The sequence below is a fragment of the Epithele typhae genome (genome assembly GCF_022376455.1).
Source record: "Epithele typhae strain CBS 203.58 chromosome Unknown BXZ73scaffold_52, whole genome shotgun sequence".
NCBI classification, from domain to species: Eukaryota; Fungi; Basidiomycota; class Agaricomycetes; order Polyporales; family Epitheliaceae; genus Epithele; species Epithele typhae.
In genome coordinates this window covers 207,379-230,455 of record NW_025954243.1, presented here as the reverse complement: position 1 = coordinate 230,455, position 23,077 = coordinate 207,379, and the positions used below count along the sequence as shown (strand labels likewise).

At 59.8% G+C, this 23,077-nt stretch overlaps 6 protein-coding genes across 6 annotated transcripts; 2 read left to right on the top strand and 4 right to left on the bottom strand.

The window, feature by feature from the left end:
- Positions 1-3,722: 3,722 nt before the first annotated feature.
- Positions 3,723-4,261, bottom strand: BXZ73DRAFT_104536 (uncharacterized protein; the record flags this gene model as incomplete). The annotated part of the gene is made up of 2 exons (XM_048015930.1): positions 3,723-3,843; positions 3,903-4,261. 2 exons carry the CDS (start codon positions 4,259-4,261, stop codon positions 3,723-3,725), a joined length of 480 nt encoding a protein of 159 aa, XP_047874692.1.
- A 7,627-nt stretch (positions 4,262-11,888) lies between these two features.
- Positions 11,889-13,489, top strand: BXZ73DRAFT_104535 (uncharacterized protein; the record flags this gene model as incomplete). Its single annotated transcript, XM_048015929.1, has 4 exons — positions 11,889-12,992; positions 13,056-13,220; positions 13,272-13,395; positions 13,452-13,489. The coding sequence occupies 4 exons, from the start codon at positions 11,889-11,891 to the stop codon at positions 13,487-13,489; spliced, it is 1,431 nt and encodes a 476-aa protein (XP_047874691.1).
- A 463-nt stretch (positions 13,490-13,952) lies between these two features.
- Positions 13,953-16,712, bottom strand: BXZ73DRAFT_104534 (uncharacterized protein; the record flags this gene model as incomplete). Its single annotated transcript, XM_048015928.1, has 7 exons — positions 13,953-13,990; positions 14,047-14,398; positions 14,462-14,793; positions 14,875-15,443; positions 15,495-15,574; positions 15,628-15,697; positions 16,309-16,712. The coding sequence occupies 7 exons, from the start codon at positions 16,710-16,712 to the stop codon at positions 13,953-13,955; spliced, it is 1,845 nt and encodes a 614-aa protein (XP_047874690.1).
- Positions 16,713-17,811: 1,099 nt separating this feature from the next.
- On the top strand, positions 17,812-18,180 carry BXZ73DRAFT_104533 (uncharacterized protein; the record flags this gene model as incomplete). The annotated part of the gene is made up of 1 exon (XM_048015927.1): positions 17,812-18,180. The coding sequence occupies one exon, from the start codon at positions 17,812-17,814 to the stop codon at positions 18,178-18,180; it is 369 nt and encodes a 122-aa protein (XP_047874689.1).
- A 263-nt stretch (positions 18,181-18,443) lies between these two features.
- BXZ73DRAFT_104532 (uncharacterized protein) lies at positions 18,444-20,174 on the bottom strand (the record flags this gene model as incomplete). The annotated part of the gene is made up of 3 exons (XM_048015926.1): positions 18,444-18,478; positions 18,536-18,953; positions 19,011-20,174. The coding sequence occupies 3 exons, from the start codon at positions 20,172-20,174 to the stop codon at positions 18,444-18,446; spliced, it is 1,617 nt and encodes a 538-aa protein (XP_047874688.1).
- Positions 20,175-21,049: 875 nt separating this feature from the next.
- Positions 21,050-22,766, bottom strand: BXZ73DRAFT_104531 (uncharacterized protein; the record flags this gene model as incomplete). Its single annotated transcript, XM_048015925.1, has 3 exons — positions 21,050-21,084; positions 21,143-21,557; positions 21,615-22,766. The coding sequence occupies 3 exons, from the start codon at positions 22,764-22,766 to the stop codon at positions 21,050-21,052; spliced, it is 1,602 nt and encodes a 533-aa protein (XP_047874687.1).
- Positions 22,767-23,077: the final 311 nt, after the last annotated feature.

The following is a 23,077-nucleotide window of genomic DNA, read 5'->3' as shown; positions in this document are numbered from 1 at the left end:
TCAAGTGAGCTCTTGTACGGCGCGCGGTAGCCTCGTGGCTGGGCGTCGGAGCCGCGCGCTGCTTACTAACACCGTGACTTGCGTGATTACTGGAAAAGGCAAATTTCCGTAACACTCTGCCCCTCGCGCGCGAGCCGCGTCCACAGCGTCGCCCCGCCGAAACCGACGTCACCAACGGTCACCGTCCACGCGAGCCGCACGGGCGCCGCCGCGCGCACCAGCGCGTACATCGCCGCCGAGACGTCGGCCTCCTTTTCGCCGTCGGCCCCACGCCCGACCACGCCCTCGAAGCCTGGCGGGGTCGTTCGCGCCGGGTACTTGCACCCTGTGCGTACATCGAGCCAGGACAGGTCGAGGACGTCGGAGTGAGCGGCGGGCGCCGCGGCGTGCGGCAGGTCTTCGGCGGTGTGTACCCTGAGCGTGCGCAGGCGGGGCCAGGCGCGCGGGTGGGGGGTGTCGGCGTGGTGGAGGAAGAAGATTTCGAGAGAGTCGATGTTCGGGCAGGAGGCGACGAGCATGTCCGCGCAGGGGATTCTGGTGCCGTTGATGTGTAGGTGGCGGATGGAGGGGAAGGTCGGCTGGGATGTGACGTCTTCTGTGGACTCGTGTCCGGAAATGTAGAGGTTTTGGAGATGTGGGAGGAGAGATATGGCGCGAAGGAGAGGAGCAAGAGATAAAGGGGCCCTAAACTCGAAGTCGGAAACTTTGAAGTGGAAAACTCTGATGCTGGGGGGAAGGAGGAGTCCCGACTCGAGCACTGCCTGATCAACCTCGTTTTCGAGGTGAAGGACATGAAGTGAAGTCAGGGACCGTAGCGCAGCGTTGAGACTGCAGGAGTCCTTAGTGATGTCTGGTCCTCCTCCCCGAATGATCAGGAGGTTTGTCGCCGCAAGAAGTACGTCTCCGAGGAGATTTACTGCCTGCGTCTCTTCTTCAACTTCCTGGTGACTCATATCGAAGATGAGACTTCTGAAGTTTCTTGCCCGCACTTCGCGACCACCTACAGTGTTTTCATCCAGCAGGTATCGATGTAGTCCGCGAAGCCGAATGACTCTGCCGCACCGTAAAGAAGCGGCAACCCGCATCAGGAAACGGGAGCGCCGGCCCGAACTCGCGGAGACTCGCGTGCCCCGAGCGACGCGCGGGAGATCTCCGGAGCACTCTGGAGCAACCACCGATGGCCTCGAGGACACCTGAGCGGCGCGGGAGACTCTGGCGTTCTTGAGAGTCTTGCAGACCGCTCAGTTGGCCTCAAGTGTTTCACAGGGTGCACGGTGGATCTCAAAACTTTGGCTGGACACTCAGGATGTTTCGAGAGTGTTGGCCAGGGGTCAGGAGCTTCCGGGGACCGGGACCTGGGTGCTCGGGTGTTGGGGTGTTTCGCATCGGGACCTTTGACGGACGCGAGCACGTAGTAGTATAGTTTGGTGACATAATAGGATGCTTAGGCTGCGAGATGCTACCTTTCCGGTTCACAGCGCTATTTGAGACCAAATGTGCTCGACTGAGAAACCGCAGTTGCATCAAGTATTGCACTATTACATAGTAAATACTGGGTGTGTAAAGTTTAAATAAGCACCTCGGGCGCGGGAAAGTGGACGCGTGCGAGGTAGATGCGTTGAGTGTGGCGAAGTGAACATGTCGGTCGCGGTGAGATGGACGTGTTGAGCACAATGAGACGGCGTTGAGCGCAGCGAAGTAGATGCACAAAGAACGACAAGACAGATGCGTTGAGTGCGGCGAGGTAGACACGTCGAGTGTGGCGAGGTGGGCGCGTGGAGCGCGGTGAGACAGGCGCGGCGAGACGGACACGCTGAGCGTGGCGAAGTAGACAGCGAGGTGCCAGGCAACGAGGTCTGTGTACAGAAGGTGATTCCCACGGCAAGCGCAGGCCGCGCGTGCGTCGTCGGCGTTGCCAGCGCACGCGTCTTTTCTTGTTTTCCCCCTCTTCGCTACTCCTCTCGGCGCCCCTGCTGTCTTGACTTCCCAGTCGCTATCGCCCTCGGCCACGCTTTTCTCGGCAGCCTCTCCCACGACCTTCTCATTCACGACCTCTCCGCCATTTCTATTCACCCCCTTCGATGTTCCTGTCTTTAAAATCCATTTCCTTTCGACTCTCGAGCTTTGTCTTCACCCCGATTCTCACCACTTCCATAGCGCTCCGCACACACTATTCGATCACGGAGACTGAAGGCGTCTCGCACGCCACTCGGGGGACGACACAAATGCATGGCACGACGTGCATGCTCTGGCGCTGCGGCGGCCGACACGGTGAGCTTTTCCCCCTTCTGATGCTCTGCTGCCGCGTTCCCAGCCCGCATTGTCGTCTGACGCGCAATTTGCTTGAAGCCCCAGCCCAAGTCCATGCGGGTGGCACTACACACTCGCCCGACACCATCCTCCCTGTTCGACGACGATACGCAGCTGCGTTCCTTTCGTACGTAAGTACAATTTCTACTTGTTTGCTCTTGTATTGCGCCTGTATATTCATGGGCAAGCCCCGCGATCCCCTCCGTCCCAGTCTGTGTCTGCTTGCGTCCGCATACGACAACATCACGGCGCTCATAAGGTATGTCTCCTCCCGCTCGTCTCCCTCTCCCCCGCTGACAGTCTTTGATAGATGAGAACTCGTAGCCTTGCTCGCTCCTCCCGTGAGCTACCGTTGCGCGTTACGCCTGGTTAGGCCCGCAACAGTGAAGATGTGCGCCCAGTCTCTCATCATCATGGTCATATCCATACGGCGTTGGAGGCCATACCCAACATGAGCACAAGCCTGGGGAGCGCGACTACGCGCGCGTGGAGATGGAGCTTGGGGCGCGAGGGACGCGTTGCCGGTGAGCGGGATTCTGTTTGGGTGTGGGCGGAGGGTGCGGGCGATGCGGTGCATGGAGCCACGCTACGCTTGAACGTCGTGCGGGTCGTAGCTGTCAGGGCCAGGGAGAGGTGTCGTGGGCTGGGGGTGCGGAGATCGCTGGGCGCAATGGAGCTGGGTAGGAGGGTGTTTCGTCACCTCGGGAGTGTTGTAGGCGACCAGTAGTACACGCTGTTTTGCCCGTCAAATCAATATATTTTATGCCTGTCCAATGAATGTGCAATATGGATGACCAGACCCCAGGATTTGCACTGGTGCAAACATACTCGCGACTGCTCCAGAGTACTCTGGAGAGGGTGCTCGGAGCTACTCCAGAGCACTCGGTGAGCTGGCGCCAAGACTCCAGAGCACGCGCGAGCCGCCCGCCGAGCTCTGAGATGCTCCATAAAAGGGTACTTGTCTCAGGCTGCTCCGGCTACTCTCGAGACTCCGTTGCACTCTGGAGACAAGGTGTTTTTGCCTGATGCGGTGGATCCCTAGATCGTGTGTTGCTTTTGAGGTAAGAGAAAATTTCAAAGCGTCGCTGCCGTCAAGGTATGAAAGGATGATGTGTAGGATGTCGTGATCCAGAACGGAGAGGTTCCCGACAATTCCACTTCTTTGTGTCATCTGCGAGGTCGTGATCATCTAAGCAGGCAGACTGTGAATTTGAATGAACAACTCACGGCTTATAGGAGCGTGTATAGGCTATAGGATGCGTTTGGGAGGCCAAAAGATGCGAAAGAGAATTGCCAGGGTTTTTACCAGGTCTTCATATAGGAGACGGTAGAGAGGAGGAGGAGGAGGAGGAGGAGGATATTGAACTGAGTTCAACTGGCAGCAGTGCGAGAGAGAGAGATGTAAGTACAATTTAGGAGCTCATCGCCTGCTCAGTCACGTTGCCCAGCAGGGACCCCGGAAGGGGCCAGAGCGGTAAGGGGTCCTTCTCCCCATTCTGGTATGTATGTATGACACGCAAGAGTAGGTAGTGGCTACAGGGCCAAACCACGTTAACTGATATGCCCATGATACATCACACAGACCCAAAAACTCCTCCGCTTCCCGCTCTCCATCTTCAGCCCACATCTTCTCAATCTCCCGCACACTGCCCTCTCTATCCGTGATCCGGAACCACGAATATCGGGGCGCAGAGAGACCCGCCTCCTGGAAGTACGGATCCGTGTCCGGAAGAACAACGGGTGCCTCTGCGTCGGCGAGGGCGAGGTACCGCAGGCGCGGCAACGCATCGGCGAGCGGCCGGCACAGCGCCCTGAGCGAGCTCGGGGCCATGTGCGGTCCATCTCCCGCGTCCTCCTCGTCCGCGCCGTAGCTTGCTTCGCCGTGCGCCCGCGGCACCCACAGCGCAAGGTGCTCAAGCGCCAGCGGCGACAACGCGGCCGGCAAGTCCATCTGGCAAGTCCGAGAGCATCAGCAGGACCGCTGATGTGCATCCACCGCCGCTGGTACGTGCACGCGTCCGTCAGACGCCCGCGCGAGATCCGCGCCCTCGCGCACTATACATCCTCGTCCCGCGCATCCTCGTCCCTCATCCCTACGGTACACCACACCGACCCTCGCGATCGCTCCGCTTCATAGTTAGCTACACACCCACACACGTTTCTTCTCCCTTTTCGCCCCTTCGTATCCCCCATTCCACGGCCTCCATGGTCAGCCACACTCGTTGCCCCGCTCCGCCACTTGTTGCTCTTATCTTCCGGACGCTCGCCATGACACTCAGACTTGTAGACAGGTTTCGGGTGCTCGTTTCGGTCGTAGTCACACTCTCGCGCGGGCCGCATTTGCATGTATTTAGACTCGACTCGCACTGGTTGCTATCCAGTTCATTTTCCCTCGCATCTACGTGCGTGTGCTGTGTGCTCACCCCTCGACTTCGTATCTATTCGACCTCGCCTCTACCGTATCGTCTTCGTCGCCTATCGCCCTTCGCCGTCGCCCATCGCCCGTCGCCCATCGCCTATCGTCTATCGCCGTCGTAGCGCCCGTGCGCGCCCTCTCGTCTCGCGTCTATCGTCTCTCTGCTCGTCTTCCTCTCCTCTCCTCCGCGTTCGCGCACTCCGTCCCCTTCCTCCTCCGTGACACCCTCGGACGTCCTGTCCCACGGTGTTCGTCCCCTCTACCGACTTCCCGCGCTTCACGCCTACGCGGACTCGACCTCAGCCCTCTCCCCTTGTTGACTCTTCCCGGAGTTAGCATCACATCAGCGGGATCTGGGACGGCGACGCGCGTATTAGGACGGTTCAGAGTGCTGTTCAAGTAGCAGCCTGCACCGTGAGACGTACCTCCATTGCTAACACGTGTGTGCGCCCGGGGGCTGTTCGAGAACGGTGGCTTGCTTTTATATGGGCCCAAGCCCCGGCGCTCTGATAACAAAGATAAGGAACACCCAACTACCTGCGGCGAGAACGCGCCGTGATCAAATGTACGCAAGCTTCTGCAGGTGCCGGTACTTCGACGTGCTTGCAATGGTAATTGACTCGGTGGTGGACGTCACACGCCCTTGCCGACAGACGCTAGACTACTCGACAATGCACTGCGGCCGGGAAAGCGTCCTCACACGTACACGCCCTCGGGGCAGCAGGGGTATGATGTTGTTGCAACAACTAGCTATGACGGCACATCGTAGAGCCCATATAGCACAGAGCTTCGAACTTGAATCATCAGCCTTAACACGTTACCGAAGGGAGAAATTTCCCACCGTTGTAATTTACTTGAACGAGCGGGGCACACAGTCCGCAAAGTCCGCAAGATGTCGTGGCTCATGGGGATGCAGTTGGCGTGTAAGCTGGAGGAGCGTCGTCCGGTTGGGATGGCGGCGGCGGCGAGACGGCGCTCGGAGTTGAACGCCGCGGTGGGGGAGCGGTGCTCGAAGAAGATTGCGGCAGTGGGGGAGCATCAGGAAAAGCCTCCGCCGCCACACTCGCGATGTGCGAGAGTCTGTCCGCAGGAGACAAGGCGCCCCCGGAGTTGCGCCGAGGCGACGGCAAGGTGGCGACCGTGGGACCGTCAAGGTCGGGCGAGTGCCAGTTGGAGTCGGACGCGTGTGCGCTGCCCCTTGGGCTCTCGACGCCGTCATCCTGGGAGAGCGAAAACCCTAAGGCTCGCAAGTCGTCCCTCCGATAAGACGACACTCACATTCGCATGGTACGCCTCATGCTGCCGCTGTAGCTCCCGGATCTGGCGACAAGTCGCGCAGTCGTCCTCGTGCGTTCGGGCCTCTCCCGCTCCCCCAATTCCTGCCCCCATCCCATGTGTGTGGGGGTGTGTTCCCGCGTGCACCGCCAGCAACGGGACGCCCGTGCGTCTTGCCTGCGGCGCATTCGCCATAGGGGGCCGGGTGACGGATACCGGGATGGGCACGTACCCGTTGGTGGTGGCCTGAGACCCGGTCGTCGCGTTCGGGTTCGCGCTTGAATGTCGCGGCGCGATGAGTACTCCTGCTGGCGCCGCTGATGTTCTCCTGGTCGGCGCATCTGCCGGCGCCGTCGATGTCCTCCTGGCCGCCGCGGCGCGCGCGCGCTCTACCTCCGCTGTGGCACGTTCGCGAGAGTTTGCGCGCGCGCCGCATCTGAAGAGCATCCAGAGCAAACAGATCCCGACTAGTATACCGCCGATGACGCCGAGGGTGGTGCCGAGAGGGGGCCCACTTGAGAAGCCACATCAGGAAAAAACCATTTGCACGAGAGCGCCGGGCCGAACTCGCGGAGACTCACGTGCCCCGAGTGATGCGCGGGAGGGCTCCGGAGCACTCTGGAGCAACCACCGATGACCTCGAGGGCGCCTGAGCAGTGTGGGAGACTCTGGCGTTCTTCAGAGTCTTGCAGACCGCTCAGTTGGCCTTGAGTGTTCTGCTGGGTGCACGGTGGATCTCAGGAGCTTCAGCTGGACACTCAGGATGTTTCGATAGTGTCAGCCAGGGGTCAGGAGCTTCCGGGTGCTCGGGTGTTTCGCATCGGGAACTTTGACGGACGTGAGCAAATAGTAAATGTGCTCGATTTAGAAACGGCATTTGCATGAAGTAGTGTACTATTACATAGAAGATACTGGATGTGTAACGTTCAAATAAGCACCCCGGGCGCAGGGAAGTGGACGCGTGCGAGGTGGTCGCGTTTCGGAGTGTGGTGAGGTGAAAGACGGCGTCGAGCACAGCAAAGTAGACACATTGAGCGCGGCAAGACGGACGCATTGAGCGCGGCAAGATGGACGCATTGAGCGCGGCAAGGTAGACACGTTGAGTGTGGCGGGGTGGACGCGTCGAGCATGACGAGACTGCAGTGTTGGTCGTGGCGAGACAAATGCGTTGAGGGCGCCAGACAAACACGTTGAGTGCAGTGAAGTAGGCGTGTTGGTCGTGGCGAGGTGTACGCGTTGAGCGCGGCGAGACAGGCGTGGAGAGACGGACATCTTGAGCGCAGCGAAGTAGACAGCCTGAGCGAGGTGGGAGACGAGATCTGTGTTGGCGGGGGAAGGTGATTCCCACGGCAAGCGCAGGCCGCGTGTGCGCCGTCGGCGTTGCCAGCGCACACATCTCTTCTTGTTTTCCTCCACCTCGCCACTCCTCTCCGCCTGTCGCTATCGCCCCCGACCACGCCTTTCTCGACGGCCTCCCTCACAGCCTTCCCATTCACGACATCTCCACCGTCTCTATCCACGCATTGTCTTCGATGTGCCTAGGCCTGTCTTTAAAAACCCGTTTCCTTTCGACTCTCAAGCTACCCCTCCACCCCGATTCTCACCATCTCCATAGCGCTCCGCACACACTATTCTATAACGGAGACTGAAAGCGTCTCCCACGCCACTCGGGGGCGACACGAATGCAATGGCGCGACATGCATAATTTAACGCGCAGAGACTGACACGGTGAGCCTTTCCCCCTTCTGATGCTCCGCTACCGTGTTCCCAGCCCGCATTGTCGTCTGACACGCAATTTGTTTGATGCCCTAGCCCGACACCACCCTCCCTGTTCGACGACGATAAGCGGCTGTGTTCTTTCCATATGTAAGTACAAATTCTGCACGTTTCCTTTGCACCTGCATATTCATGTGCAACCTCCATGATCCCCTCCGGCCCAGTCGGCCTCTGCTTGTGTCCGCATACAATAACATCACCACGCCCATAAGGTATGTCTCCTCCCGCTCGTCTCCCTCTCCCTCACTGACAGTCTTTGACAGATAGGAACTCGTAGTTTCGTGCGCTCCTCCGGTGAGCTGCCGTTGCACGTCACACCCGGTTAGGCCCACAACAGTGGAGATGGGCGCTGCGCCTCTCGTCATCACGGTCATTTCCGTACGGTGTTGGAGCAAGTGCTGGGCCATGCCCGATGCAGCCACAAGCCCGAGGAGCACGACTACGTGCGCACCAACGTGTGCGCGTCGCCGCGCCCGAAGCGGTCCCAGATCGCCTGCAGGCGCCAGTCCACGGTCGTCGGGCGCGACACGGAGATGGAGCTTGGAGTGCGAAGAACGCATCGCCAGTGAGCGGGGTGCTGTTTGGGTCCGGGCGGAGGGCGCGGGCGATGCGGCACATGGAGCTGTGCTGCGCCTGAACGTCGTGCAGGTCGTGGTTGTTGGGGCCAGGGAGAGGTGCCCCGGGCTAGGGGTGCGGGGATCGCTCGGCGCAACGGAGCTGAGGGTGTGCCCTGCACAAGGCGCGGTGGCGGCGAGCACGCGTACGTCGAGCTTGAGACAAGGTTCGTAGTCACCAGGACGTCCACATGGTGAGTTAGATGGAGTGCAGCGCGCTCGAGCCGTTCTTCCACCCGCGAGGCCTGCAGGGAGTGGGTAGGAGGTAGTACCATGTCAGATGTGTCGTTACCTCGTTAGTGTTGTAGGTGACCAGTGTTCAGTACTTGGTAGCAATCAATATATTTCGTGCCTGTTCAACGAATGTGTGATATGGATGACCAGACCCCATAAATTGCTCCGGTGCAAATGTACTCGCGACTGCTCCAGAGTACTCTGGAGAGGGTGCTCGGAGCTACTCCAGAGCACTCGGTAAGCTGGCGCCAAGACTCCAGAGCACGCGGGAGCCGCCTGCCAAGCTCCGGGATGCTCCATAAAAGGGTACTTGTCTCAGGCTGCTCTGGCTACTCTGGAGACTCCGGTGCACTCTGGAGACAAGTCGTTTTTGCCTGATGCATCCCGCCGGACGAAGGTCGTGGTGATTGCGGGCATAGGGAGGTGAGGGGCATCCGCCCTGGAGGGCTCAAGGCAAGCAAGGCGGGCGACTGGGCAGGTGGGGGCGTGTCATGCGCGGGGAAAGACGTCCTCCTTTTGTGGACACCAGAGGCCCGTCGAGTTCCCGCGCCCGCCGAGGGCTGGATTTCGGCACTTCAAGTGAGAGGCTGTGCTGAGCCTCGAGGAGAGCCGTGCCTTGGGGCTGTGTGGTCGCTGGCGGCTTCTATCTAGAGTCGTCGAGCCTTCTGGCCTCTCGGGCTGGCAGGTGAGATCACGACTTGAGCTTCGACTTTTGAGGCGGTGTATGCACCCGTTTATTGATACGAACCAAAGTTTGACGCACCGGAAACGGAGAACGGTAGCAAATACACTCTGCTCCAAGTTCCGGGGAGCAAAGTGAGGACTTCCACACGCATTGCGGATTACGCGAGGCATTTCGTCGTGCAGGGATACTTGAGGAGGAAGCCCTTATTGTGGCTGTGGGTAGTCTGCAGTTCCGAATGGTTGAGATATACAAGAGGTCTAAACGCAATACCCGCTCACCTTGTCGTGTTATCAGTGTTCCAAGAAGAGCTTGGCGAATTCGTGGAGAAGTACGGCGGCGTGACGGCGCGCGGGTGCGTGTTGGATTCCAGAAATAATCTTGACGGTGATGAACATGACACATGTCCGTAATACAACTCGACCGTTTAGAGCTCTCTATCTATCGACATACCGTGTTTCCTTCATACACTCTCGCGACTCTCTACAAGCTCGCGATCCGTGCTCCGATGCCACCAGCCCGGTCACTGTGTATCTCTTGGGAAGTCCTCCACGACCACCTTATGCCACATCGGCCCCGCACTGAACATGCGCTCGGACGCAGAGACGCGATTTGCGTTCGCCGACACGTCTCTCCCATCGCCGACCTCCTCCGCCACACCCACAGCCTCAGCGCGTCACTCATCCACGATCGCTTCCAGCCCGTACTCCAACGCGACCCCCCTCGCAGACACCCTGGTGAGCCTCCCCCGCCCGGCGAACCTCTCCCTCATCACAGTGGGCGACTCTGCCCCCTCGGGGCCGAACGCGCTCCGCTCCCCGCACGCCCCACCAACTCTCGCCCATGCGCACCATCCCTACCTCCCACGGGACACCGAAGTCCCAACGCAACTATGCGACTTCCCGCACGAGTCTATTCCGCCGAGCCTGATCGGTCTCTCGTCGCTCACGACACTGGCGCCCGCAATTTCGCGCCGCGGTATCCCCTCTCATACCTCTTCAACGAACAGAGGTACACACATCGCACGTTGAGGGGCGCTGTGAGGGGCTGCTGTCGCTGGTAGTACTGGTAGCGGTGGGGACGGGGAGTGCAATCGGGCGAAGAAGATGCAGAAGACCAGCGGTGAGCACCACTCCGCAGGCTGGTCGTTTCCCAGACGGAGGAGGTCATGCGCATCGCGCGGCTCTTGTACGCGTCCTGAACACCTTCGATACACGCTAGGGGATGGACACCGCGGGAGAGAGAGAAGGGGAGGAAAACATCGAGTCAACGACCGAGCCCGCTGACACGGACGCTGACTCGACGGTTGCGCCGACGGAGACCTCTTCCGACCCGAGCGAGGACAAGTAGTGCGGAGAGTGCGGGTCGGAAGTGCTCACCTTGGCGTACCTCTGCCATACCTGCTCGCCAGCCTGAGGCCGCAACTCGCCCGCTGCTTGATTTGTTGCGCGTGGTATCCCCAGACGCGCTCGTGGACATCTACCCGGCTGCGCTGGGTGCCGGGTTTTTCGCGGAAACGTTGATGCAGGGGTCGCACGACGCACCGCGCCTGAGATGCCTGGACGTCGATCTTAACACTGACGGTTTCGTGGTCAATGACCACTTCCGGTGCCCTAACCGCGTCTCCAGCGTGATCCTGCCGACATGCCCCTCGAACGCATCCGTGTTTTCGTGCGCGCGTAGGGGAATAGGGTAGCGTGTCTGGGGTTGCTGCAGCAGGTTTTAGGTGGCGGATTTGAGGGAGTCGGTCATGGATTTCGCGCCGAGCAGGTGGTGTTGGACTGCCAGTGACGCGCAAGTGAGAGAGACACAAGAGCTGGGAGGTGCTGTAGATGGTGAAAAATCAAGCCATCACGGAGGCGATGGAAGCGGGAAACGGATGAAGTCGAGAGAGAGAGAGAGAGCGCTCTTGTTGATTTGGGCGCTAATATTCTTCGACGACTCGACGTCAACGTCCATGTCGATGTCAACAAGGAACATACAGAAGAGTCCCTAGCCGATCCCCTTTTGAAACGACAAGCCTTCAAGTCCTTTTGCCCCCAAAACTACTTTGTGGCCTAGAACAACCGTGCATCCTTCAACGACCATCCCACTGTGATTGGGTTTCCACGCCGTGACGCCCGTAAGTAGGGCGTCCTTCTGCGCCTGTTTTAACCAGCCGGGGACGGTGATGACGGCGCCCTACACCTTTTTGCCAATGATATCCTCCGCGGAGTGGACGAGCATGATTCCTTCGAATTCACCGTCCCACAAGTACTTACTTCAGTCCTCGAGCAGAGCCTGAAGGCCCGTGGGCTTTTTGATACTCGCCCCATGGATATTTCGGGGATGTGTTCGCGGGGCTCCTCGCCAACTCCTCGCCGAAGAATAGTAGATGAGCGGCTGCTAATCTGATCTACGCCGACGTTGACGCCGAGATAAGCCGCAGGCGCTGCCTCGAGGCCTGTTGCTCCTACGTCACGTACGACCACGACGGAGTAAACAGGAGTCCACAGGCAACATCTGCTTGTTCAGGGAAAGTTCTATCTTGCAGGCATTACTTCTGTAAACGTGCTCATTTATACATTTCCAGGTCCCAGCCATGGAACCCCCCCTAGATCGTCTCAACGACGATGTTCTGCTCATCATCCTATCCTATCTCGAGAAGCGAGATCTCTGCGCTTTGTCGCTCACCTGCAAACACTCCCACACGATTTCCTCTCAAAGACTCTGGACAGCCGTCTCGATAACAAACAGTCTCTTCATCTCCTGTCCGTGGCATGAGAATATCTACACCAATGCTCATCATGTCCGTGAGATGGCGGTCCATGTCCACGACAAGGCACCTCAGGTCTCCGACATCTTGTTCGCAACCAAGAACATCCGTTCCCTCAAAATACCCTATCTGTATCGCCTCTATGACGACCCGCGTCTTTCTATGGCTCTCGCCGAACTGCGCGAGCTCCGGACACTCTCTTGCAAGTGGATCGAGGACAAAATGCTGCCGACGATCCAAAACATCCCATCTCCCGATCTCACAACCCTCTGTCTAGGATATAAAGGAAAAACAGACCTCCCCTCCCTCCTCCCCGTTATCGCATCCTTCCCTCGCCTGTATACTCTCATTCTAGAGTTCCTTAAGCCTACCAGCGCGGTCGATATCACCAGCTACCCGCCATTCACCTCCATCCAGCAGCTCACCCTCGACAAAGTCACTGAACCTGCGACGGACATCATCTATCTCTGTCCCAACGTCACCTCTCTGGACCTTGGTGTCGACTATCCTCGCCAAGGGGACCCTCACGAATCCCGACCGAAATGGCGCCCCTCGCCGATCCCTCGACTCTCCCTCACGGTTCTGCACATTAAGACCAGAGACCCCATTGTCTCGTTGCTGGAACGACGAGCCTTGCGCGCGACACACGTTCGATTCGCCATGTTATGGCTGTTCACGGACGACTGTATCTCGCTCGAGAGCGGCGAAGCCACGTCCCGACTCAGGCGCGTCCTCGACGTGCTCATGCCGCACTCCCTCCACCTCGAAATATCAGCGATGTGGGGCTACAAGCGATCTGACCCCACTGGAAACCTCTGGCAAGAGGTCGCCGCAACCGCGCCGCACCTGCGTGCGCTCGTGCTCTATGTAGACTCCCTCGACGATGGCAATACGAAGGACGAGCAGTGGCCGCGGACATGGGCGCCCTCGGTACGTCGCGCTCCGTCTGCTTCGAGCACGCCCCTCGCTCACCTGATATTGTCCACACGCCAGGACACGCTCGTGGCGGAGCTCGCGTGGCTCCCGCTCGTCTGCGTCCATCTCGAGGTGGATCCAGAATCGTCCTACCGGAAACCAGGGGAGGCGGGGCGCCAACGCCTCCGCGCGCTCGCCGCGTTTCCCGGGAAGCTCGCCGCGGCCATCCCCACACTGCGCGTCGTGGGCGTGTCGGACGGGTGGCGCAAGTTGGAGGGCTTACGATCCACACAGTGGTGGCGCGTCGAGCGTGGCGACGGCGACGCGTCGCGGTCGCTGGTCGAGCTCTGGCGCGAGGATGGGGAGCGGGCACTGGAGCTCGTGCAGAACGAGGCGTTTCGTATGTCCGATCTTGACGGTGAGTAGATGTTTTGAGTTTTGGTTTTATCCAGTGGCTGACTTGTTCTCCTGTAGACATCTACTCGGAGAAGTGCCGTTACGTGAGCGGGTGAGCGGGGAACACGAGCGCGCCACGAAGACGTCCGAGACCCCGCCGTCGCCGCGCGAATGAGGGAGACCGGATGCGACGGGATTGTCGTCTCGCGCGGCGCCTGGTCATTCGTCATCCCGCAGACGGCAGAGCTCGGCGCGCGGGTTTTCGCGCACGTCGGGGGATGGCTCGCGGATGGGACGCAGGTGCATGAAGCCGTGAGCTTCGCGGATGCCAGCGACTTGGACGCGCCGTGTACTTGGTAGTAGACGATGGGGTTTTGATTGCCCCCAACTGGTATATGTACAAGGGAGCGCGCGGACTCGAATGTAGCTTTGCCCTGGTATTTACATAAAGTCTTTCCCAATTAACACTGCATGTTTTGAGGCACCCCCCCACGCGCGCGCGCAGAACCAGACAGCGCAGTTTCGGAGGAAGGTCGCGAACCGCGATTGAAACGGAGGCAATGCGCTCGCACTCTTCGCTCACCACCGCACGTAACGGCACTTCTCCGAGTAGATGTCTACAGGGACGCAACTCAGCCGCCGGATATAACCAGAACTCGAACCGTCTCCTCACCGTCAAGGTCGGACGCACAAAACGCCTCATTCTGCACCAGCCGCAGCGCCCGCTCCCCGTCCTCGCGCCAGAGCTCGACCAGCCACCGCGACGCGCCGTTGCGTTCGCCGCGCTCGACGCGCCACCACCGCGTGGACCGCACGCCCTCGCCCTGGCGCCACCCGTCCGATACGCCGACCACGCGCAGTGTGGAGATGACCGCGGCGAGCCTCCCGGGGAACGCGGCGAGCGCGCGGAGGCGGAGGCGATCTCCCGTGTCCGCCTCCGGATTCCGCTCGAACAGTTGGGCCGGGTCCGCCTTGAGATGGAAGGCGACGAGCGGGAGGCGCGCGAGCTCCGCCACGAGCGCGTCCTGGCGCGTGGAGAACATCGGGTGAGCACTGAGGGGCGCACTCGGATCAGAAGCGCGACGTACGGGGGGCGTCCATATCTGCGGCTCCCCGTCTTCGGTATCGTTGTCGAATGACTCTACATCGAGCACGAGCGCACGCAGGTGCGGGGCGGCCGTGGCGACCATTTGCCAGAGAGTCCCCGTGCGGTAAAACAGCCTCGTGTCCCACGTCACTGTTATCTCCAGGCAAAGCGAGTGCGGCTTGAGCGCGGCGAGAACGCGCGTGAGTTCGGACGCGAGTTCGGTTATCGCGAACGAGATGCCGTCATCTTTGACCCCCCAGAGCATGGAGAGTCGGACGTGTGTCGCGTGCACGTCGTGTCGTTCCAGCAACGAGATAATGGATTCCCTGACGTCTGTGTGCGAATACGTGAGGGTGAGTCGAGGGATCGGCGAGGGGCGCCATCCCGGTCGGGATCCGTGAGGGTCCCCTCTACAAGGACGTTCAAGACCAAGTTTCAGGGAGGTGACGTTGGGACAGAGATAAACGAGATCTGTCGCGGGCTCGGTGACGCCGTGGAGGGTGAGCTGATGGATGGAGGGAAATGGCGGGTAGCTGGCGATGTCGACAGCGGCGGTTGGTCTAAAGTAGTTTAGAATGAGAGCGTATAGGCGAGGAAAGGATGCAATGGCGGAGATGAGGGAAGGGAGGTGGTCGAAAAGGTCCCTTCCTCCTTCATAGCGCAGACAGAGGCTCGTGAGGTTGGGAGAGGGAATGCTTTGGATCGTCGGCAGCATCTTGTTGTGGGCCCAGTTGCAAGAGAGCTTCCGGAGCTCGAACAGCTCCGAAAGAGCCACAGAAAAACGCGGGTCGTCGAAGTGGTGCAAAAGACTGGATATCACGAGGTGACGGATGTTCTTGGTTGCGAACAAGACATCAGGGAGCCTAGGTGCCTTGCCGATGAGATAGATCGCCATCTCACGAACATAACGAGCGTTGGTGCCGATGTTCTCATGCAACCAGGAGAAAGGAAGATGCCGTTTCAACGAAATGACCGTCCAGAGTCTTGGAGAGGAAACCGTATGGAAATGTTTACAGGTGAGCGACAAGACACACATATCTCGCTTCTGGAGATAGGAGAGGATGATGAGGAGAATATCGTCATTCAGATCCATGAAAAGTGCCATGGCGGAAACCTGGAAAGGAACAAATTAGCAGGTTTGTATGAGTAATACCCGCAAGGCAGCACTTGCGTTGGAGTCTTGACTTGGAGACGAGTAATGTCGAAGGGGGTTGGACAAGTGTGCGAAGTGATCGAACTGGAAACCAGGAGCATCAACCTGCTGTAAAATGAGGATCCTCGTTAGCGCATATTCCCATAACCCGTGTTTGGATGGTATGTTACCTGTGAACTCCGTATGTCGTGGTGGTACGCGACAAAGCAGAAACAGGAGACAGCGTCTGTTGCAGCTTATCTCATCAGCGCCAAATCTATGTCGATTAGATTAGATGTTCACGCAGCGTTGCAAGTCCATGAACGGGTCAGAAATGTAGCGAGCTCTCTTCGACCAGCCTCATGTGGACACCTAAGTACGTAGCGCGTCCTGACTCCTTCCTAGCATCAGCGATGCTCGCGACCATATCCAGCTTTTGCGCAGCACGCCAGCCTCCAAACATGTATCGTGAAGAGGCATTGGAACTTCAGGCCTCGCACAGTAGGGGCCGCGTGTCGAGGTATCAACTTCGGCTACGAACAGTCTCATTTTATGAGATGACTACTTATGCCATTTGCGATCCTATGACTATTAGTATCACCCTGCGGTGTGCGACGATATGGACAACATTCTAGTACATAGACGTCCGAGCACGCAAACCAGCGTCCAGACGAAACCTGCCTCACATCCTCGTCGGACCCGGCCCGCCTCCGCACCCGTACTTCGCCGTCAGCTGCGCGAACTGGTCCTCGTAGTAGTAGTACTGCCGCGCCCGCTCCGCCTCCTTCGCCCTCTCCTCTTCTGACGTCGGCCGCGACTGCGATTGCGGCTTCGGGGAGCGCGAGCGCGAACTCGACAGCGCGCGCTTCAGCCACGAGGCGGAGTTTGACTTGTGCCGCTGCGACTGCGCCGGCTGCGGCTGCGGCTGCGACTTGGGCGACCCGCGTTCGGGCGCGGGCGCGGACGCCGCGAAGCCGTACTGCGTCTGGAGCGCGCCGAATGCGGACTCATAGTCCTTCGTTTTGGGGGTGGCGGTGGCGGAGACCGCGGTGGAAGTGCTCGCGACGGAGAGGGAGGAGGGCGAGGATGGGACAGAGGTCATCGTGGTGCTTGCGGGCATCGTGTGGGTGGCGGTGTGGGTGGTGGCGAACGCCAGAATGTTGGAGAGGGTAGGATGTGCTTGTGTTGTGGGCGCGATGGGTGCGAGGCTGAGCGCGGCTGGAAAATGTGACGAGGATGGAAGACGACGCGCACCGTGCCAGCTTTATACGTGGTCCCGGGAGCATGGGACAGCAGTCGGAAGGGTCGTTGTGATGACATTGGACTGCGGAAGCTATGGGCGGGAGCGATGTGAGTCAACTGAGAGCCAATTTGAAGGCCGAATACCATGATTTGAAGATGGACCCACCGCGGGCGACGTGCGGCCGTCACACCGTCAGCGCAAACTGCCATGCTACTTACACCTGTGCTCAAGAAAAATGATTGCTCAGTATCGTTCCGCACGAACCAGACTGTCGTGCGCAGCGGGGATGGGTTGGAATGAGTGAGCGGGAAGGAGTCATATTCATCTCGGCCCGCGCCAATATGTTTCCCCCTCATCCGATCGGCCCCGATGCCGGCCGGCGCCTGTAGCCAACCGGAGCCGCTTGAGCAAGGCTTGTTTCTCGCTATTACATGACTACATAGCAGGGCCATAATCTCGCGCTACCTCGACGAGGACTTACAGCCCTGCACGCCTCGCAGTCTCAAATTCGCGGCTTGTATCGAAGAGTGGTACTTGCAATTCTGTGGTGCGTCCCTCAGCGCCTCAGGCCTCAACTTTGAGCGACAGGTAGTAGTAATTGACTCACTGACAACCTTATTGCAGTGCCGAGGACAGTCGTCCGAGTCACACTGCGCCTCGATCGTATCGGATTTGCACCGCTGGAATGGAACAGCTGTTGTTCTAATGACACTCCAGACTTGCAAGGGCCCCGGTATCGGAGTCGGCTCGGGTCTCCTCTGTTAGGTGCGCAGCCGTGTCGTCCTGCGTGCGTCTGCACAGGTCTGCACTTGGTATAAGATCGAGTGACACACCGCCGCGACGCTCCCACTCGTCTGCATTCCTCGAGTTGACACCGACACCTCTACTTGCCGTGCGGTCTCCACCTCCTTTCGCGCCCACCATCCTGGCCCACATCCCTACCACGACCACGACCCACACCATCGCCGCGTCCACCATGCCCTCGAGCACCATGACATCCATCCACTCATCGCCGTCCCTCACCTCCCTCGCGAGCACCTCCACCGCCGTCTCTACCACACCCATCTGCAGCCCAAAACCGAAGGACTCGGAGTCCGAGTCCGGGCGAGTCGGCTCCCACCTCTCCACGTACCCCGGCGCGCCGCGTTCCAAACCGCAATCGTGGCTGAAGCGCGCGCTCGGTGCGACACACTCGGGCTCGGGCTCGAGCCCCGCGCCCAAAATGAAACCACCGATGACGGAGGAGGAGCGGCGGAAGGACGTAGCGCGGCGGGCGCGCGAGGCCGAGCTCGCGAAGTTCACGGCCAAGTACGGGTTCAGCGGCGGTGCGGGTCCGATCCGGTGACGCAGCGAACGATGTTTCTGTTTCCTACTCAGATGCTTACTCGGTGATCGTTACCTTACTCTCCCTGTGGTCTTATGTATGATGCGCGCGAGCGTTCGTGGGTAATACAGTACTGATATGGTTCCGACTCTAATTTCTGATCTGGTTGTGCCTTCTACCTTCTGCCTTGACCATACTCACCACCATCTATGTATCAACAATGCAACTGGATCACGAGCAATCTTAAGGTAGATATCCACATTATCTCTTTCTATGCTCTGTGGTCAGGGGTTGTACCGACACTTGTCCATGTATACAGCTGCGCAAGCGCAAAGTCAGCATCCAGCTTGAACACCAAGGCATCCGATCTACTCACCGTCCAGGTCTGCGACGCGGTACTTCTCCGCATCTTCCACCAGCCTCTGCGCTTGCTCTCCGTACTCGCGCCAGAGCTCGACCAGCTTCCGCTCCGCCCCTTGGCCGTCGACGCGCCACCACCGCGTGTTCCGCTCGCCGTGCTCCTCCCTCCATTCCGCCAGGTCCTCCAGAATCCATTGCTGCGTGTTGTCCATCGCCGCGTCCGGCAGCGCCGCGGTCCCCGTGATCCCCAGCACTCGCATCTTCGAGAGCGCGGCAAGCAGCTTCGCGGGGAGCGCGTCCAGGCGTTGGACGCGCTCCAGCTCCTTGTAGGGCGGGCCAGGGCTGTGGCGCCGGCCGTTCGACGGGTTCATGGGGCTGGCGTCGATGAATAGGCAGCGCAGCGGGAGCCGCGCCAGCGCCGCCGGCAGCGTTTCCTGCGCGACTAGCGTCAACGAGGCGAGGTTTGGAATGTCCGCGGCACACGGACTCACCGGGAGCTTCCAATAGTCTCGTCCGACGCGGCGCAGGGTGAGCGCGCGGAGGCGCGGGAGCACGCGCGCGACCTCGGTCCACATCCGGCCGTCGAGCTTGTTGTCCGTGCTCTGGAAGCCCGCGTGCACTGGAAGGGTGAGCGCGCGCGGCTGGAGCGCCGCGAGGAGGCGGGTGAGGCGGCGCGACGTGGCGGCGTCGACGGCGGTGACGCCGTCGCGGGTGAATTCCCACTCGCCCGCGGCGAGCTCGAGGTGCGGGACGGGGCTCGCGCGGCGCTCGAGGAGCTCGACGAGGATGGTCTGCAGCTCGTCGAACTCGAGCGCGATCACGCCGGTGCCCCATCTCGTCGCGTCGTGGAAGGCCACGGTCAAGCGGCGGGACACCTTGGGCCATCTCGGCCGGGGATCCGTGTGGCCTTGCATGTTGTGCGTTTCGTGGTCCTGGGAGAGCTCGATCGTGTCGAGGTTGGGGCAGAAGTAGAGGATGTCCGTGGCGGCGATGGAGACTGCCTTGAGGGCGATATGCCGGATGGACGGGAACGATGATGCAGATGCTTGGATAGAATCGAGAGAAGTCGGTCGTGGGACGAAACTACATAGGGTGAGAGTGACGAGCTTGGGGAATGATTTGAGTACAGAGACAAGAGGAGGAAATTCGTGCCTCCAGTTGACATCGAACCGAAGACTGAGGTCGGCGAGGTTGGACGAGGGGATGGATTGGACCATCGGAAGTACGTCGTCAAGCAAGACGGGAGAATAACTGAGTGCTCGTAGATCCTTCATTCGAGTGAGGGCGCGGACGATCGATGGATGGCCCGTCCAACTATGCTGGAATACGTAGGAAAGACTCAGGCTGCGGAGGTTCTTGGCGGTCCTGAGGATGTCGGCCACGTCCTTTATGTTTTCGTCTTTATTCGACATCAAATCTAAGTCGAGGCCACGCAAGTAGGTCGCGCAGGAAGAACCAGGCCGGCAGATCGCCTCAGCCGTCCGATGTAGTTTGTATTGTTCCTCGTAGGATATCGTCACGCTGCAGCTTGGACAGGAAAGCGCGTACATGAACTTGCATGTATAAGCGAGTTGTACTGCATCGTGGCCTGGAAGATAAGAGAGGACGGCAAGGAGGATGTCTTCGTTGAGCCGGTTAACAATCGAAGAGGACATCGTGACGACTGCAGGGTCCGATGAGTCACAACGGATCGCACACGAACGTATAGACACTGACTGGATGGATTGTAGGACGCAAGGTGACTTGATGGATGAAGGTAAGAGGTGTCCGTTACGCCCTCGCACGACCAGTATGCTTAGTCATGTATACTACGTTCCCACGCGTTGTATCGACGTTTGAACACGGTTGAGCCTCCCGCGCAGCGTCCCGGCACCGAGTCTGAGCCCGTTCAGACGAGCGGGAAAAGCCGGTGCCAAACTGGCACGAACTACGCACGTCGCGAGAGCGGCCAGTCCTCCAAGTGGACGCGCTGAGCACGCCGCGCTTTTCTCCGCCGCCGTGCGTCCTCACCGCTCCGGGAAGTGCATGCGCGCGCTGCCGTGCACCCTCCAGCGGGAGGCCCACGCGCACCTCGACGCGCTCACGGCGCGTCACCAACCTCCTCCTCCTCCTCCTCCTCCTCCTCCACACAACTCGGGAGCTCCAACCCCTAACGGGTGCTTCTGATGAGTCAATGGCGTGCGTGGCGCGAGCCCCTCTCGCCGGACAGTATGAGGAGGACGCAGGGTGGCTCCATGCCAGCTCAACCCTTCCGTGCTGCTGCCAGGCGCGACTCGAGGTTTTAGAGCCACGTACCCACCACTGTACCCTTCTCTTTTCTGTTTTGTATGTACATTTTTAGCGCCTATCGTCGGAAATCTCTGCATCGCGCTCCGTGGGCACCTGGGTCTCCAGGGCTGGACGGTCGAGTTTCGCTCTATTTTTCGTCTAGTGCGCCTCGACCAAGCTATCTCTCCCCTCCAAAAAGATCAGAAAAATATCGAGTCGCGCGGGCGATTCACTGTACACTGTCGGGAAACCAACACTGCGGTCAGGGGTTGTACCGGCACTTGTCCATGTATATAGCTGCGCAATGGGAAACTCAGCCATCCGGCTTGAGTATCAAGGTATCCGATCTACTCACCGTCCAGGTCTGCGACGCGGTATTTCTCCGCATATTCCACCAGCCTCTGCGCGTGCTCTCCGTCCTCGCGCCAGAGCTCGACCAACTTCCGCCCCGCCCCTTCACCGTCAACGCGCCACCACCGCGTGTTCCGCTCGCCGTGCTCCCGCTTCCATTCCGCCAGGTCCTCCAGACCCCATTTGTTGCTGGTGCCCAACGCGGCGTCCGGCAGCGCCGCCGTCCCCGCGATCCCCAGCACTCGCATCTTCGTGAGCACGGCGAGCAGCCTCGCGGGGAGCGCGTGCAATGCTTCGACGCGACTCAGCTCTCTGTAGTCCGCGCCAGGCATGAGGCCGTCCGACGGGTGAGCCGGCGGGCTCGCGTCGATGAACAGGCAGCGCAGCGGGAGCTGCGCCAGCGCCGCCGGCAGCGTTTCCTGCGCGACTAGCGTCAGCGAGGTGAGGTTTGGAATGCCCGCGGCAGACGGACTCACCGGGAGCCTCCAGTTGTCGGTTCCGACGCGGCGCAGGGTGAGCGCGCGGAGGCGCGGGAGCACGCGCGCTCTCTCGCTCCACATCCGGCCGTCGAGCACCTTATCTGGGATCCGGAACCCGGCGTGCACTGAGAGGGTGAGCGCGCGCGGCTGGAGCGCCGCGAGGAGGCGCGCGAGCTGGCGCGACGTGGAGGCGTCGACGGCGGTGACGCCGTCGCGGGTGAACTCCCACTCGCCCGCGAGCTCAAGGCGCGGAACGGCGCTCGCGCGGCGCTCGAGCAGCTCGACGGCGGCGGTCTGCAGCTCGGCGTCGGGGAGCGTGTCGACGCCGTTGCCCCATCTTGTCGGGCGGTGGATGGCCACGGTGAGCCGGCCCGAGACCTTGGGCCATCTCGGCCGGGGATCCGTGTGGCCTTGCATGCAATGTCCCTCGTGATTTGGTGAGAACTCGATCGTGTCGAGGTTGGGAAAGAGGTAGAGGATGTCCGTGGCGGCGACGGACACGTTCTTGAGCACGACATGCCGGATGGACGGGAACGATGTCCGGGTAGCATCAAGAGAGGTCGGTTGAGGGACAAAATTACCTAAGGTGAGGGTGACGAGCTTGGGGAATGATTCGAGGACCGAGAGTAGAGGAGGAAACACGTGGTCCCAGTGGTCATCGTACCAAAGACTGAGGTTAACAATGTCAGGGGAGGGGATGGATTTGATCATCGGAAGTACGTCGTTGTGGAAGATTGGAGAATAATCGAGTGACCGCAGTCGCTTCATTTGAGTCAGAGCGTGGACGATCGAGGGGTATCCCATCCAACCGTGCGGGATCACGGTGGAAAGACTCAGGCTGCGGAGGTTCTTGGCGGTCCTGAGGATGTCGCCCACGGCCTTTATGTTTTTTTCTTTATTCGATATCAAAGCTAAGTCGAGGTTGTGCAGGTAGGTCGCGGAGGAAGAACCAGGCCGGCAGATCGCCCCAGCCGTCCGATGTAGTTTGTGTAGATCCCGGTGGGATATCTTCACGCTGACGCTTGGACAGGAGAGCGCGTACATGAACTTGCATGTACGAGCGAGTCGCACCGCGTCGTGGCCCGAAAGATAAGAGAGGGTGGCAAGGAGGATGTCTTCGTTCAGCCGATAAATGGTTGAAGTAGACATCATGAAGACTGCAGGGCCAAATGGGTCAGGTAGTACGAATGTGGCACATGAATACTGACCGGAGAGTTATTGAGATGCAAGTTGATGGACAAAGAAGACACGGGGTCAGGTACGCTTTTAGGCCTTTAGAAATTAGGGGCGGCTGGGATGGACCTTCCCTCAGTCACATCCGCACGCTGTCTGCACTTCCACACACTCCGGGTAGTCCGACCGGCTCATGCCCACTGCCCGATTCCGCTCCGCACTCCCGCCCTCAACCCGCCGCTACCATGTGTGGCTCGGACATGCACATGGACCGGTGTGCTTCGAGT